The sequence below is a fragment of the Anser cygnoides genome, chromosome 2 (assembly GCF_040182565.1).
Source record: "Anser cygnoides isolate HZ-2024a breed goose chromosome 2, Taihu_goose_T2T_genome, whole genome shotgun sequence".
NCBI lineage: Eukaryota > Metazoa > Chordata > Aves > Anseriformes > Anatidae > Anser > Anser cygnoides.
The window spans coordinates 21,514,493-21,533,316 of NC_089874.1; the positions used below are offsets into that span (position 1 = coordinate 21,514,493).

General features: G+C 35.8%; 1 protein-coding gene across 7 annotated transcripts in view; it reads right to left on the reverse strand.

Annotated features, from left to right (window-relative positions):
• The window catches only part of CACNB2 (calcium voltage-gated channel auxiliary subunit beta 2), a 243,719-nt gene that overhangs the window by 159,230 nt on the left and 65,665 nt on the right, over positions 1 to 18,824 (reverse strand). Inside the window, exon 1 of one of the 7 annotated variants that reach the window (XM_013172085.3) lies at positions 14,607 to 17,106. The exons of the other annotated variants lie outside the window; for them this stretch is intronic. Within the exon in view, the coding sequence (XP_013027539.1) occupies positions 14,607 to 14,654 (48 nt within the window). The 5' untranslated portion in view covers positions 14,655 to 17,106. Of the gene's footprint in view, positions 1 to 14,606; positions 17,107 to 18,824 lie in introns of those variants that run through there. 7 annotated transcript variants of the gene reach the window in all.

An 18,824-nucleotide genomic window follows, 5' to 3' on the forward strand; every position in this document is an offset into this window, starting at 1 on the left:
TCTTCTCCTTTCTGATGCCAGAAATATACTGCAGCTCAGACAGTGGTCACTCCTCTTCCTCCTCCTGCTGTCCCCACCAGCTCCGTATCTCGGTAATCATCTCCTCCCTCTACCGAGTGACTTCTGACTGCATGGATCAGCTTCCCACCTCCACTCTGCTCTCTTCCAGATGCTTATAAAACTTCCAAGTTATGCATTTTCAGAGCCAATGTGTATGGCAAGAGATATCTGTATGTATCTTTTGTATGTATTTCACATGAAGTATATTTATGTTAAGTAATCCTTTTCACTGCATTTATTTAAATAGTAGGGCAATATCCTTTACTATGACTTACAGGCATAATTCCTTGAATATTTTCCTTTTTATTTTTCTGTTATTTGCCTTATGACTACTCCAACATTTACTTTAGAGCACACTCATAAGAAATAGAAGCTAAGCCGATTCATTTGTAATATTTTATATAATACAACAACAGGAACATTGTACACACATAAGCAAAGCCATGAAAGTATTTTAACTTTGGCTTTATTTCTAACACTATTAAATACACCCTCCGCTGATATTGTTGTCCTCTGGCCATGTCTTGTATTGATTGAAATTTCACTGACTGAAAAGCCAAATAACCTAGACTACAGCAATAACCAAGATTATAAAACCTTTAAACACATCCCAAGTTTTAAAGGACTGGATACTGAATTATTCAACGTTTAACTTTTGTTATATATACTGATATATATGTATATATATATATATATATATATCAGTAGATAGCATAGATGAATTCAAGCCTTCTGCCACTGGTAGGATTTTCTTCTCTGCTGTTATTGCACAACTTTGTAAAATATCTCAAACCCAAATTGCTAAAATTGGGCAATGAAGCTTAGAAATACTCAAAATCACTACTTGAACTGTGCAAATCTTTGAGAAAGAGTTTCATTTTAAACACAGTGCTGTATTTAAATCAATGAAATTATCAGTGAAAAGCCTGTATAAATCAGAATCTGTTCAACCATGTTATATTTCTCCTCAGGGACAAGCAACATACTATGAGGCAAGAATTTAAAAACAAAAACACTCTGAAACATGCTCTTAAAGATGACAGCATTTGGCATCTGTGTGTTAAGCATGATACTGGCTTGTATCTTTCCTTTTTTAACCTCATCTTTACTCATCCTTATTTGTACTTGCTATAAACGAAATGATATGATGGGTCTGTATCTCTGCTTCTCATATTTAAGCATCTACAGGCAGGGAAAACAGGAAGTGTAGTATGAGCAACCAGTCCTGAAAAGATTGAGGGAAAACATCTAGTGCTGGTTAAAAGCATAGTTGTAACTGAAGTCAACAAGAAAGGCTCTGAAGAGAAGAGGCAAAACTGAGGAAAGGGAAAGGGAAAAAAAAAGGTAACTAAATAAAGTTCAGTTTGTCCACGTAATATTTATATATTACATACATATATTATACTCCTGAGCTGCCAAACACAATCCAATATAATCCGAAGTATTGTACTGGAAAAAGGCCACAAATTGCATCATCTTTCATGCACTGAAATAAATATCCTGCTAGCAGAGCTAGCTCAAGAGCGTGTCTTGGGTTTTGATGGATGAAAACAATCAGGACTAGCATGTGATAGAGCAATGTTCAGCAATTTGTCTGTCCTGCTAACAGGACTGTTGGGTTGTGCATGGCGTCACAGAGTGCAGACTCCTGAGCTGAAATGACAGTAAGTAGGACCAACCACCCCTGGAAAATAGAAAGGTAAAGAAAAAACAGGACAGATTCTTGTAAACTCCATAATTTAACACAAACATCTCTACCAAACAATATGCACAATACATAACACTGGGGCTGCAATATATCTTAAATTTAGGCTATGCCCTAGCTCATGGGAGACCCCTCCATTTGAAGCCTGATTGATGAGAAGAGATTACTCTGGCCTTTGCCTGCAACATGGGTAATATTGGGACATAGAGCAACAGGAGGCAGGTAGAAGGTGTGGGGCAGGTGGCCTCTTCTGAACTATCTCCTCAGTCCTTCACAGCAAAGTGAAGCCACAATGGCAACATCAGCAACACTGGGAAACTTCATTTTGATAAATTGCATGAACTCTGATATTTGGTTCAATATCCAAGACCTAAGAGTGAGGTACATTTGGAGATGGGTCTGCCTTGCACAGTAGAGACCCACAGCTTACTAGGTACTCCTTTTGGTGTACACCAACGTCCCTGCTGCTGGCCAGTTACAGATGCCAGCTTTGAACAAGCTAAAACTGAACTAAGGAGAAAATGGGCTTTGTGACTACAAACAGTCCCAAGTACATATTCTCCAGCTTGCTGTCTATCTAGCTTTGGCAAGCAATACTCCATTATATTCCCTCAAATAGGCCTTAAATTAGTCTACTTGCTTGTCTTAGCAAGAGATCTTATCCTCCTGAGTTGTGAGTAACTGGTATGTTTTACTTTCTCATCCAATTCTTATTAAGAAATCTAAACAATTCTCCATTCCAGATAGAAGGAATTTCTTACAAATCATTTTTTCCTAGGTCCTAATGTTCACTGTGTCAGGCCAATCCTACCAACTGGACAAGCTATATAACATAGCGTGATGCTATGATAACAGCACGTTATGCATATTCAGTTTAGGAAATACACTTAAGAATCTCTAAAATTTGAACTGAAAAAGTTAATCTATTGAAATTGTGGTATGAGTTTATGCATGAGTAAATTAATTGCTTATATTATTTTTTTAATGTTTATGTAATTTGCTAGATTGAATCAAGGATAAAGAAAGTAATCATTTATATAAAAAATAAAACACCTTTTTACCTTCTAGACCAGAAATTCACATTTTGCATGATGTGAAAGTGACATAAAAGTTACTTTCAAATCCATTTGCAATTCACACAACTTTGGACTGGGAGAGCACCCCAGAAACTTGCCAGGTACACAAAAAAAAAAAATACAACTTCTAAAGAAATGACTGCAAATTCAAGTTTTATTTTGTAGTCTAATTTGTTTTTCTTTAGCATGCTTTTAACTTTGAAGCATGGAAGTATAGAAGTTCAATGCAAACCACAGGCTAAAGAACACATGACCACCATTTTATCAGTAAATTGCTTTGGGTCTCTCTGACCTTGGCAGTTTTACAAAAACTTTATTTACAGCTGGTTGAACTGTTCTTGGACAGTATTTTTTTTCAGTGTAATAGTAAACAAAAAAAAAATCCTTTTTTGCATCACCAATCATCCATATTCTCCATCTAAAAGTATATATTTTTTTCCCACAATATATATGACTTCCTTAATGCAAAACATCTGCCCTATTCTTCTGGTACTTTTATGGCATCCTAGAAAAGCAAAGATTTTTTTCCCCTATAATCATGCCATTTCTCAAAGGGTACAGAAAACATTTTTGTTCAGTGTTCCTGTGACAGAGTCTCACAATAAGAACTGTTGCTGTGACAAAGCTTTGCATATGAAGCCAGAGATTTCCTTTGAATCTGGTCAGTGCTTGGCCGTGAGTGACTGCAGAGTTCAGAGAACAGAACATACCTCAGGGACCTCAGCCTGGACCAGAGGCAAAGATCGCTATTTCTGGAAAGGTTTTTCTGTCTTCTCTGTTCTGTCTCCTTTTAATTATTCTCTTTTAAGAAAAAGATATTTCATTTCGTGTTTCACATTCGTTTCAATATACGGGGCTCTGGCATTGTTCTTTTGAATTTACAAGGATCACTCCATCCAGCTTAAAAATGTTGGTATGACTGAGGTCAACCCCTTAACTGTAAGTACTAGCATAAAAAATTATTAGATGATGCCATATCTCTTTGAATGCAAAGCAGTTTCAAAACCAAGTATAAAATAAGGAGAGAATATTTGGCCTGAACACCACATTTGCAAATGCCTGGAGGAAGGGTCACAGTAACTCCTTTGCCCAGGGCTGGCAGGAGCTCAGCAATGGCAAGCATATCACCGCAGATCATAAAATGCAAAACAGTTCTAAAATGGTTTGTGGCAAAGTCATTGAAGATCTGTTCATACTTTGCTGTCTTGGTTCCTACCAGCACCTGGGACTTGCAGACCTACTTGATTCTGGGACACGCTTCCTGCCCAGCAGCTTTTCTGGGGCACACTTATTACCCTTGCACAATCTGGATACTTTGGACAAAGAGAATACATTTCAAAATATGTGGTAAATACACTGGGACATTTGACTTGTGATAGGCTTGAGTGGCCCATGCTTTGGCTCAGGCACTTTCCAACAGCTAATACAATCCAGGTTAAGATAAAAACAAACAGAAAAATTCTTCCTTACAACTTTGGAAGCAGACAACAGTTAAAAACGTTTATGAAGACAAAAATGAAGAAATACATTTTTTCTCCAGCAAACCTTCCACAGACTTTCCTGTATTTCTATTCCACTCTTCCTCTTTCTGCATCTTTTAGCCCTCAGGCCACAGCACTCACTGAGCACTTCTTTTTGGTGAAGCACTTAGCTTCCCATAACCACTCCAATCATTGAAGCCCCCTTCCATCTTTGTCACCGAGAATTTATTGCCTCTTGATTTACAGAACTGCATGGTCATTCTTCTTATTAAAATAAATGCTGTTTCATTTCCTCTGAGATGTAAATATCTCCTTCTCAGAGATATCATCTCATGTAGTTGCATGGTTTAATGAGCATTTCTTTACCTCACTCAGGGAAACATTTATTTCCTTCTCCTGCCATTTGATGACATGTTGTGTCTTCTCCTCAGGTTTGTATTTCAGTCTATACATAATCCACACAAATACATTATCACGTGTATAGGTCAACTATTAGTAAAAATAGCCAAATATTGCATTATTTTTTAAAATGATTAATAAAATGAATATAGATGGGATTAATGAATCATGGCATACAGCTGGCTCAGTATTTCAAACATGACAATACTTAATGACTACCAGCAGTTTTTAGCCAATATTATTTAACTAAAAAGTGTAAAAAAAAAATCAGTAGTCCACATTATTTGAATTGTTGTACTGCTTGTAGATATATAATACATATATCTTAAATGAAATGAAATCATAAAAATAGCAACAATTTCTTTCATACCAGAAGGTTCCACATATGTGACCTCTCTTCGTTTAGTTTTTCTGTACATGACATTCCTTCTCAGTGTCTGCTGAATTCTTGTTTGGCATCCTTTCCAAATTTTTCTTTATCCTTTCTCTAATTCTCTTCATTTGAAGAGGTTCATTATTTCACACAAACAGTCTAGACTACACTCACTTCTTGCCCCACATCTGAACGTTTTTGGATGATTTTTTCTAATATAATGATATATGAATATTGGCATTCCTCAGGTGTGTGTATATATATTTTACCAAAAGTTGGAAAAGTCAAGATGCAAGAATAGTAGTCATATAACTGCTAAATAGTATTTTATTTTCTACAAATCTATAGCCTGTAGCAACATTTAATCACTTGTTATTTCAATATTATTATGTGGTAATAGAAATTCAATGAAATGGATGATAATCCATTGCCTCATTTCTCTTGGCTCACAAAACAGATAGGGTAACATCAATCAATTTATACTGTCCTAAAGCAATTGTATGACTAAGCCTTTCTTTAACTGCTGGGGCCCAAGAACCACATTCTTATATTTATTTACTGGTGCTGGTTTTATGTGGGGCCACACTATTTTGGAATATCTTCAATGTTCCAGGAGAACAGGAAGACTAAAAACATGAGATTAACTCTAGTAGACTATTTTTTTTTCTTCTCTTTTGGGTAATCTTTTACTACATTTAATTCTGATTAGGCAGATAACTAACCAAACTAGTTTATTTTCTGAATCTTTTAAATGGCCTGCAGTGGGCTACTTCTTGTTCAAAAATGCTTTTCTTAGAAATAGTAAAATATCCAGTTTCAGTAAAATCTTGGGCCCCAAATTAATTCAATAAAAAACACATGGAAAGTATACTATGTAATACATTTAGCTCGCATTCACAACTAGGAAGATACGAGTTGAAAATCCTTCACTATTTCAAAGTCAGATAAAAACAAACATTGAAAGAAGTTGCATATGCAACTAACTGAAAAAAAAAATCACAAAATATGGGAAAAACGTTAGTAAAGAAAAAGGAATCTATATTAACAAGAACAGTTACTGGTAAAAAAAAAAAAAAGGAAATAGAGAAACAATAAATGAAGCAGGATGTTCAAATGAAGCAATGCCTGGTATAGTAGACCAGGTTCTGTGCACAAGCCCATAAACAGAAAGGGTTATAAAATGTGAAGATGGTGAATGTTATTGCTAACAGTCTGGTTATAAACTCCGAAATAGAGTTTACAGAGACCAGGGACAGCATGAAGAATCTGACTGCATTTTGCCAGATGCAGAATAAGTAGGGCAATATTCCCATAAAGATAATCATATTCACTACTCTATAATAGATCAAAGTTTGCAAATACTACCTTCAAATTATTTATTTCCAGAAGCAATGCAAAACCCAAGAGCACTCCTTCTTTTGCATCATGCCTCTAATGCCACAGAGTATGCTCCTAGCCAGGCATGTGCACTTCAACATAGATGCACAGTTGTAAGTGCATGTTGCGGCATTTTCTTCAGCTGTTAAACAGTACTTCAGCCAAGTGAAGCAGCAGTGTGGTTCCATCTAGAGGAAGAGCGTGTAAAAACTACTAATCTCTCATGACTAGTAGGTTTTAAATAAAGAATAGGTACAAACTGTTAATACAGCACGGCTGGGATAAAGAGCCTCATGTCATAGTCCTATGAACAGTTCAAATCAACGCAAATCAAAACTCAGCCCTAATTTCATTTCTTCTTGCCTTCACTAGCAAACATTTAAAAGATTCCACAAAGTAGAAAGTTTCTTTTTCTACTATACATAAAAGTCCAGTGTTAAGTCATTACTTAAACAAAATGTTCTTTCAGCTCTTATGAAGAAGAAAGAACTGATCTCCTTCCAGTCATCTTAATTTGCCTGTTCCAGCCTATGTATGTGCACCCCAACTCTCTGTGTTTCTTCTCTCATTCACTAGCCAACAGTTACCTTTTCTTTCTACATCCCTGCTGGAAGGGGATATTTGATCGCATCAGAACCATTTCATGACTTTTGCAGAGAAGTTTCTACTCATAGAAGCCGCCTTGCTGTGTTCAGCACTTTACCAAATCTATTTTAAAATTCAAATCTAAAAATATTATTTATTTATTTATCTCTAATTTCCCTTTAGTAATTTATTCACTTTGCTACTCTGGTTTGATATAAAGATAGCAGGAAAGACATTAAAGATGGCATCTGTCCTCAGAGAAGTCAGGAGACTCAATAGCATTATAAGACAGACAGCTAATTTATCATGATTTCACAGGCTCATAAAATTGTTATGGAATGCCAACTTATCCAAAAAAATGTATTAAAATTGGCAGAAAACTTATGTTTTTCCTCCACAACTGAAATCAGGAAGTAGGGAACAAGAGAATGAGAAAATAGATAAAAGAAAAGACAAAAAAAATCATAGCCAATGGAAGCAGGGCAAAAGCAGGAGAGAATAAATAAGTAAAAAGCAATTAATGGCTAAGAAGAAAGGTGAAAAATATTTTTACCAAGTGAGAATAGCAAAACCTACTGTGTAGAGAGTGGGGGAAAAGGCAGAGGGTAAAAAGATTGTGAGCTGTAAAGAGGTATTGTGCAGCCAGGAAGGATGAAAAGGGCTTACATCTTGTAACAATCTCTTAAAATACTTGTGTCCATTTTTAATACTCATTTATTCAGGTTTTGTATACAACAGTGTACTTATACACACATACTCGTGTATCAGGATTCTCCTTCCGTCAAAGAATCACAGCTTTATGGAAAGTACGCACCTCAGGCTTCTTTTTACCTGGTTTGTCCCCAGTCCCGGGATGAATCACTGGCAGGTCTGGAGACAGAGGTTACATGTCCTGATTCCCACTTGTTATCTCTAAAACACTAACAGTAGAGCACACAATACTATACTATACTATAAGTGTATGCCTTATAGTTGCAAATTGGCAAATTATTGTCAAGAATGTAACACAGATTGCCAGGAGCAATGCAAACAATGTCACTACTTTTGTATTTCCAAATTAGTGGTGGGTAACAAAATAATGATCCAGTTTAGCAGTAAGTTATAGTATTACTAGTAGAAATATGAATTCATCTTTAACAGACGAGGATAGAGGAACATAAGTAAAGAGGAGTTCTCTGTTTCAGTGTATTTAAAACTATGATATTGCTGCTGACTTGACATTTTAAACATTTTTAATCTATTATTCAAGTACAGTTATATTACATGCAGAATGAAAAGAGAGCAGGCCCTTATTGTCACAATATTTTATCTACCAGCTATATTGTTATATAATTTTACTTCAGAATGCATAATGAGCTATAAATGTTCCATTTAATACTCCTAAAAGTAAGAAGTTTTTCAAAAGAAGCTCCTTTCACTAGTAAATTAAATTCAAAGGTCGTACCTCGGGAATGCAGAAAGAAGAAAGAATTTAAAGAAGGGGGACAGGAAAATGTATTATTTTGTTCAACTCTAAGCTGGAAAAATGGAACAGTCATTTAAATGCAGCCACAGGAGTCAGAAATAAGAAATTATGGCCACCTAATGTATAAAATAGATTAAAAAACAACAACAACAAAAAGCTAATTGAAAAAAATGTGTGAAATTTCACTTGAAAGAACTGGAGCTACAATGAAAACAGTTTAGCTTCAGTAATAATCCACAACATAACTGTAATGGTCTCGCAGACATCTTTATGTTAATGGAGGTGGGGGGGTTGGGGTTCACACTTATGAAGGGCACTTATTTCCATTTAATTTGGGCAGTGCAAAGTTTGTCCTTGTTCTGGCTAGTATACAATGACTGGCACACAGAGTCTTGGTTCACATAATTTTCCCTTCAAATATTTCCATGCCAGTTTACTCTAATTTATTCATTTACTGTTTTCTTCCCATATTACCAAAGTAAAATATTAGAAAAGTAGGCTGCAGAAAAAAAAAAAAAAAGCAAAAGGACTTCCAATAGGTATTTAAAATGCACACTTTCCCTCAAATCCAGAGATTATAAGTTGCTCCCAGAAAGTTTTATGTCAGTCAGACCCACACAGAACCAAAGACAATCCAATCACATAAAAAAGCTAAAGCTATTTTTGCTAGTCCAGCCAATTCCTTTAAGGTGTAGATATTCCATGGTAATGATAAAAGATGTCACTTCAGTCTCATTATCTATCAGAAAACCACCATTTTTCTGTTCTTCCTTTCCTCCTTCCCAACAGTTTGGTTTTCTTTCTGTAATACACATAGAAAAGAAACATCGAGGAAAATCTTCATAATAATAACTGCCATAGCCTGCAACTTCTGCTTGAGAATAGATGTGGTTTCCACTACAGGAGCAACAGAGAAAAGAGGGATAGATGGAAGGCTAAGGTTGATGGTATGGGAGCACAAAGGGTCACAGGAATAGCCCTGGCAGGTGCAGTCCCACAGTCCCAGGAAGAGAAAATACAAGACTCAGACTAACGTCAACAGAAAATTTTGCAAATGTGAAGCAAGATTTCTGCTTGTCAAAATCACAGAGAGTGTGTGGTGGTGAAAAGGAAAAAAAAAAAGTAGTTAAATCTGGAAAAAAATGTATATATATATATATATAAATCAGCAGTGAAGAAGAGATATGGAGGCAGTGAACAAAAGGAAGAAGGACAGCATCTGCTATGATAAAGAGTGGTCTGGTGAGAAACATGATTAAGTGATAGATGGATAAGATTACAGTATCAAGAGGAACAGACAAAAAACACTAGTCTAAACCTAACAAAACCAAAAGAGAACATTCCCTCAGGAGGTTTAAGATATCCTCCAGACACAGGCACAAAAAGCCTGCTGTCTGGATCCTGCCTGCTGCTGCAGGCAGAACGCTCTCCAATTATAGTCCCCACCATTAGAAAAGAAGCATCTTAAAACACAACTGTACTAAGCTCCTTAATTACATTAAACTAAAACACACAGTGCAAGCCATATCATAAATTTCACTTCCAATCTTTCAATAAAGTTTATATTGTTTTGGAATGCATTTTTTTAAGGTTGTTTAGTTTTGGTTGGTTGGTTTAATATCAAAATGTAATAGTTCTTTGGAAAGGATTTTACTCATAGTAATGAGTATTTGCCTTCCAGACATCATCTCCATCCTTCATCAAATTAGTTCTATAAAAAAAAAATCTTTAAAACATTGACTCAAACTTATTCTGAATGGTCCTTTCAGCTAAGCAAAAATCCCATTTGATAATTCTAAAAAAATAAATAAAAATAAATAAAAATCAAAAAGTGAACAAGATGAGTTTTTAAACTACTACTTTTCAAACTACTACTGACTAAGTATTAAATACAACATTGGGAAGTTTAGAAAACTGAGGATTTTAAGCTGTTATTAAAAATACAACTGGAGTCCAGCCTGTGGCTTGTCTATCCAGAATAAAATGTTGGTCATCCCTGGCTACACTCCCCTACTGTTTGTTGTACAGTTCTAAGAGTGGCATCAAATGCCCTCTGAGAACCCAGGCAGTGCAGGTATGCTTTGTAGCATAGTAATGTGCTCTGTGCATTTGGATTTGCCAGTCTTATATGATCCAGTAGGTGACTTCCACCTATGTATTGCATCACTTCCAAGTTCACCATTTTGAAGAGCCTTTCAAGAAAGTATGCAGACCCTTCTCCTATACCTATCAGTGTTTTCACGTGCCAGGGATTTTCACGTGCCAGTTTATACTTAATTATTTCTTTGTTGCCTTATAAGCATTTTTCTTTTCCTTTTGGACAGGTACGTTGCACCACTGCAAATAAGACCACTCTCACAGCAGAAAAAGGAGAGAGTATGTACAGAAAGGCAAAGCAAATTGTTTGACAACTAGTAGATCTGTCCAGAAATGTGCAGGAAACATCTTGGATTCTGCATTTGAACAGCCTTCATGGTGCCTTTCTAGACATACTCAAGGAGAACAGCTGAGTGCTGAAAACAGCTCAGGATTTTTAAGTGACTTCCACCAGATTGCAACTTCTCCTGAAGGCTGGAGCAACAGATGGACAGACTGGACTAAAGTTTGAAAGCTAAAATATACTAGTCAGTCTTTAGGCTTCAGTGCAGTTAGATGCTCAGCAACATGCTGGCAGTGAGAGTTGTGAAAATATTTTTGGGCAACATATAATTAGTACTAATGTTTTAGACTCCACGATCCTGAAGGAGATGAGATTGTCTGCTGGAAAAGTTCCATGCAACTGCTCCTCCATACTACCTAAAATGGATCCCATTTAGATTCATAGAATCATTCAGACAGGAAGAGACCTCTAAGATCATCTAGTCCAACTTTTAACCTAGTACTGAAGTTCACTGCTAAACCATGCTACTTAGTTCCAAATTTACACATTTCTTGGAGACCTCCAAGGCTGGTGACTCAACCACTTCCCTGAGCAGCCTATTCCAAATGCACAACTGCACAACTCTTTCAACTACAGCTGCAAAACTCTTTCAGTAAAGAAATTCCTCCTGGTATCCAACATAAATGTCATTGTCCCACCTCAAAGACATAACTAAAAGAATAATGTTAAAATGTTATTCAGAATTATCTCCACATTTCACCATGAAAATGTTCAGTATAAGAGTTTTTATTTCTGGAATTGAGTGTTTACACACAGCTATAACATCCACATGATACACCCTGCCTTTAGGAGCTGCAGATTATGCCACAGAGTATTAAATGGAACACAGCTTCCCCCATGCCCTGATTATTGACCCACAATGAGAAATTGTCAGAACAGGAACAGAAAGACTGTAAACATCTGGATGCAGGTTGTACACAGAGCTAAGCTGAAGAAAGAGCCGGGGACACCCCGAGACACCTAAAACTGATTTAATCGTGTTAATGTGTTGTCTGCACATCACTCAACAACACCAAAACATGAACAAAAGTTGAGGATGGATATATTCCACTCAGGCCTTCAATTTTATCTCTGCACACAGGTGCAGGACTAATCTCTTTGTGCATTAGTCTAACATGGAGACCACAGAAAGGAGCCATGTAAGAATACTACCATCTCCTCCTACCATAATGCTGCTCCTCCAAAGATACAACGTGAAACCACATAACTAATTGCAGTGATCTGTCTATTTCTGACCCAAAAGCCAATCAAAGGGATTGATTATAGCCAAAATCTGCACAACTTTATAGGGTCTGGACCAGCAAGAGCTGGATTAGTCATAAAACAATTGTAAGACTTGATCATACATTTCTGAATGCCTAAAGTACAATATCCTAACCACCCTCTAAAATAAACCAAAATCTTCTAAGCTGGATCATTCACCACTCCAACCATAGCCAACTTAAGAACTGTAAACTAATAACCCAGAATAAAAGTCTGGTGTTTTTCCCCAGTGAGTCAGACGTTAATAAAAAGGGTCATATCTTAGCTCACTTTAATTTCAGTGCTTTCATCCCCAAAGAATCTTACAATATAACCTCAATTAGCCCAATGCCATGGGGACCACCAAAAAATTCAATAATAACGGGTTTGGATAATCAAGGATTCAAAAAACAGAGATAATCTTCATTGTAATTAAGCCATTTGAGAACGCGGTCATCTTTCACGTAAAGACCAAAAAGATCAAGGGCAAACTCTATTTCACTTATCCTAACCAAGACAAAGTATCATTTCTGTATACAGTTAGCAATAAATGGTGCTAAAGATACTCAGAACACCCCCAAGGCCTAGCAGCATATGCACAATAAGTGTTATACAACAAGTATTACAAGTAAGGTAGAAACCTAAGTATTTTATAAGAATCACCAAGCATGTTTCTCCCCATTACCCACAAACATTCAAAAAGTGATGTTTTGAGTTCATGGAGTTTAATGTGCTTAGTCTGAGACAAAACATGAGTAGATGTCATTCTGGTTTACAAATGAGCATTCTGACGCTTTCAGATTGTGAAACACACTTTGCAAACAGGCAAATATTTTATTCTGTCCAGATAATGTTATTCATAATGGTTGGTGCTACTGCTAAATAAAAGTAATAAGCAGAAATGAAAGGATGGGTGATGCATCTCAAGATGTCATTATTTTCACATGGCCCAACCTCCACTGCCATGAGAACTAACAAATAAATGCTTTCAACTTATTCACATTTCAATTTCTGCTTAACAGTGGGACTAGCTATATATCAAATACATAGCTGTATAACAAACATCCAACCTTTTTATTTTATATTGAATTGATTGTTAAAATGAACTACACATTGGATGGTGCATATTACATGTGAAATATTGTGCTGTTTATGTTCTACTCTTGGTCAAAGATCTCATTTTAATCTCCATTCTTCTGCCTGTTTTCTGCAGAACAGTATCAACTGTTGCATCAGGAAGAACAAAATATATCCAAAGTCAAATTAGCCCTGCAAAACTACTATGGCCACATTCACCTTTCCAATTGTTTACATCTCTGAAATATGATCCACAGGAGAGAAGTGTTTCCAGTAATTTTACTCTCCCCATCAATCCCCTATGCAAATCTTGATTTAGATCACACCTATTTATGACCTTGCTTGTTCTGTGGTCATTTTAAACATTTTGTATAAGAGCTTTCTATATCACAGAGAAACACACTGGGTATTTCTCCTGACAACAGAACTATTTCTCCTGATATACTGCTCTTGTGCAACATGCTACAAGCTGCTTGTTGCAAATGCTCAGCAATTTCAATTTGCAGCTTAGCCACATCGTTTGAACCTCCTGTTTCTTATCACATCCATCTGACAACTGAATAGCAGAATAGAAAAGGAATGTTAAAACATAAATGAATTACTTAGGAGATTATCACGTCAGCTGAGTATAGTTCAGACATATTTCAGCTAACAGCCAATCTTTTTCATTACTAATACTTAAGCTTTGGCGCTAGCCTTCCTTGTGGAATTTATTAGAGACAGCCATTTTGCAATACAGAGCAGTCTTATCACACCAGAGTATTGAAATACCCTGTTCTGGAAAGCAAACAAACCATGCAAAGCATCAGGCCGTACCTCTGCCACTGTGCTACTGCTCTTTTTCAAAAGAACTGCCTCACAAGAGGATTTTTATGTTACTCATGGTCTTTTGTACATTTTTTTTTTTGTGCCAGTCTATCATTCTTTATAACTTACATTGATTTTCAGTTATCATATACGGGTAAACACAGATGACCTATTCTAATGACTCCACTTACACAGGCTATTACAAAGAAAAAATACACAATTAAACAAACAACAAAAAAAGTCAAAGTGTTAACAGACTACAAGTCTGACCCTTCTAGGTTATTTTGAAATAAAATTAATTCTTTGTATGAACAAGTTCTGAAAAAATAGATGACACTCATACCTGTGAAAATAATCCTTGTGTCTCTGTGCTGTAAAAACTTATTTCACAGATGCTGAGTGCACCAATTGGTCACTCAGATATACATTAAAATACCTGACTGAGACATACCACACCATCTAATATATTAGGAGTTGAACATACAGGTTAGCATCATTCTAATACAAATAAAAACTTACATAGGAAACCCGTACTCGCCGTCGGTGCACCAGCCCACAGCACTGCATGAAGAGGACAGCAGGCAACAATCAGTGTATGGTTTTACCAAGCTTCGGTCACTCCTGTCTCCTCTGAGACACTGTCCATCTCTCCTCACTTTTCAGCCCCAGGTGCAAGGAAACAGGTAGAAAAGCAGTCACCCTCCATCTCCCAAGATATCCTTTTAAATTATCTTGAAGACGGATGAAACTTACTTTCTCTGAGTAAATCAAGCTCTTCTTTTTCAGATGATTAAAAAAAAAAAAAAGGAGGCAGAAAAAAACCCCAACAACAAAAGCAGAGGCACGTCTTTATTTCCTCAGCATCCAGTTATTACAAAGCAAATTCCGAGTTCATATACATCTTTTACTACATGTGGCGTAAGGTTTGTATCAACCATTCTGAACTTAGGAAAGACAGAGACGTAACAGGATCTTTATATCTCAGACTACTGCAACACACAGCTTTCCGAAGGTCTCTTGCTGCTGCTGCTGCCGCTGCTGCTGTTGTTATTGCTGCTGCTGCTATTACAGCTTTCTTCCCAATGCACAGACTAGGAAAAGCATCCTTGCTTCAGTGTTACCTCTGTTCTATCTTGGGCACATCTGATTTGTTATTTATCCCTTCCCAACAGCATGAAAAAATGTCGGAGTCTAGACTTTAATTCACTCTGGATTCTCAGGACTACAGAACCACCCTCCAAGTAGTCAGATGCTTTGTCTGGCAATACGTGTTTCACATGAATTGTAGGCAGGACTGCTGAGTGGCCTTACTACCTGACTCACATCAGAGGCACAGGCTCTTCTGCTGATACAAAAAGAACTTGAGAGAAGATCAAAACTCAGAATATACACTTATACACTGTGATTAACAATCCCCCCACCACCTTTTTTTTTTCCTAAAACACTAACAGAGATAATTAAATACTTGGATAATTGAGATAATGTTTTTGAAAATATAAAAATCATGAAAAATTATTATCCTTAAAGCAATAAGGGCACACATCTGAAATCAGGTCAGATTCAATTAACCTGTTTATGATTACAGGTCATCATTTAGGCAGGCATCACTCTTCTTCTGGGAGTGACTGAATATTCCAGTACTGAAAAGGCTTAATAGCTATATTATATCTTAAAATTAAATCTTTCAGTACTTTATGGCAGTGGTCTAAGAGTCTCAAACATCTCCAGAACTGTACATCTCCGGTCAGATGAATACATGATTCACTTACTTTTTTTTTTTTTAAACACTGACACAAACTTAACTCTTTCACCACTGACACTTGGCTGGAAAATAGGATACACAATATGCTCAACATAATTAAAAAGGGGAACAGTATATTACTTTTTAAAGGTATATACTTTTCATTTGAATTTCATGACTGAATTTGTTATTAAAATCTACAATGGAAAAATTGCATATAATGTGTGATATTTCTATTCCACTTTTATGTTGGCTGTGTCATGATGGCCAAGGAAAGGGTTAAGCATCTTCAAAAGAGTAAAAGAAAAGAAGGTTGTGCTTCTCAGAGATTAGTTTGGCTCCCCCAGCTTGATAGTGAAGATGCCAAGAATGTTATCTATACGTAGGTAAAATGGTATCAGGAACCTAAGCTAGCTGAACAGTCAGGAGTTTTCTTCCAGCTGAAGATAATGAAGATATGCCCACATGAGAAAGAAGTCCTCTGACTCAATGCCGAAATCAAGTAACTAAAAAAGTTAACTTTTACAAGCCAAAAAAACTGGCCACAACTTGATTTATTCAATTAACACCTGCCAATGTCAAGTACCTTTTTCAAGTACTATGTCCCTCTCTGAATTAAAAATAAATAAATAAATCAGTAAGTGTTATGTATCTATGCATTTTGGGGGATACAAATGCATATTTAGCATATTTTGGCTCTTTTTTTTTTTTTTTTTCCAGACCATCTAACAACCAGCAGCTCCCATGTATACCAGTGGGTTGACTGGCCTCTCTAAGCCCAATGTAATTTTGATGTAAAGCTACAATTGTTAGGGAAGATGTTTGGCTACTAACTCATCCCAGCTGGACATGCAGATGCTCACAGGATCTTAAAAAATGTATAAGCAGACTAATATAATTAAAACCAGGAAATTGTGGATGTAGGGACCTCATCTATACACCCAAACCTAAGCTTTCTTTTACATCCTAACAAGCAGTCAGATAGCCAATGAGTTATTTTTAGAAGGATAACAGAAGTTGGTAGTTCACAAAGACACATAAGGAAGTATTCTCATAACCATTTCACAGTCCAAAAGCCATTTATCAGTCCAACAAACAGTGCAGACTATGCAACTCTTCAGATCAGGACTGCTTAGAGTGATTCTAACAAAGCCATTAGCAATAATATAGCAATGCTGACGAATAGTGGGAAGAAAAAGGCATTTGGAAGTCAAGACATACTGAACATTACCATAAAAAAGAATCACTTGTTCAAAGCAACTAATCTAAAGCTAGAAAGAATAATATAGCAGTTGTATATATACACATAACAATCTGTTCTCTATATTTTATTTATCATTTTCTTCCCTTACGAGAGATCCATACATAAATTAATAACAGTATGAAAACCACAGTTCACTTATATTCTATACACTTTATTTTTATTTTTTTTAAGTGAAATTTATTTGGAAATTATCAATAATAATACAGGTTTCGCATATATGTTTCTTGTATTGTTAAGGCAAAGAATATGAAAAAGCAGAAATTATTTTTAGAAGTTTCAATTGCTTCTGAAGCAGATAAATGTATCTATGTTTCTAACTCTTCCTAAAATTCATCATGACTATCTGGAGAATACAGAAGCATCCCTTAAAAAAGCAGTATCACAACTCTTACTCAAATTACTGTGCATCTATTCTCAGAATAAAATACTACATAATCCAATCATAAAATCTCTACTTTCAACATAAGAAAATCATTTGGTTGCCCCTCTGTCCCCTTCTTCTCCCAAATGATTAGAATACTTTGTCATGGCAATACTTTAGATGATAACCAAAAATATTTTTTTTTTCAACATGAATCTAAGTTGCCTTTTATGGAGGGGTGGGAGAGGGAGGAATATTTGGGGAAAAGAAGGAACATAAGCATGTCCAAGTCAAATTTATCTGTAATTGAAACCCAATAAAATTTTATGTTCTGCAAATATGACTTTGTTTACAGTTCCCATAAGACAATGCAGTGAATACAGAAGCATACCATATACATTATCTGTTAAATTTACTTCAACACACACACACACACAGGATTTTACTTTCTTCTGCAGCTGATAGTCTTCCCCTTTCTCATTACCACATCTGTAATTTTAAAATAGTGTTTATTGCATGATGTGTTTATTTAATGATGACAAGTCAGGCAGCAATTTTTATCACTTTCCTTCTTATAATTTCTGGGTGAGCTTAGTCCTTAGGCAAACTGCAACAATCTAATCTTATGATTCTTGGCAAGTCTGCAACCAAAATAATAATAATAATAATAATCTTAACTTCTTAACTTTGTCTAAAAAACAAAAACAAAACACATGCACAAAGAAAAAAAAATAATACTTCGACACTACCTTAACTTGAAGATGTAAGAAGACATCTAATCCCAGAATAACTAAAACTTGGGAAACACCACTAAAAGACAAAATACTACCAAGCTAGTGAAAGATATTTTTTTCCATTCTCTAACATTGAAAATGATAGCTCTATGAACAAATCAAACCTTCTAATTTTGGATTTCTTGTGATATGTGTTTTTAAATGAACTTTTAGTTAGCTATTATCATTAAGACAATACAAATGTTAATATTCTCAGTGAATAATTTTGGCTTTACATGGAGGTCAAAGAGATGGCACCTCCAAAAAAGGAGGTTAGCAGATAATAAAAAAAATATTCAAAAGGCTGGTACAGACATTTGGGGAGCAGGAAGAAACAGTAACACAATGATGTTAAATATAACAACTTGTACATTAAAAAGAAGGAAATTTAGAACTGTTTTAAACTAATCCATGAAGCTGATTTTTAAATATCTAGAGAAGGCTTCTCCAACATATTGAAGCAGCACGAAGGAAAGGACAAATGTTTTTAACCGAAATTAAATGAACATGCTGGCATGAAAGGTTGAGTAGGAATGAACCCTTAGAGGGTAAATGAGTGATACAGCTATTTGCATTCTCCTCAAGTGCTAAATTTTGC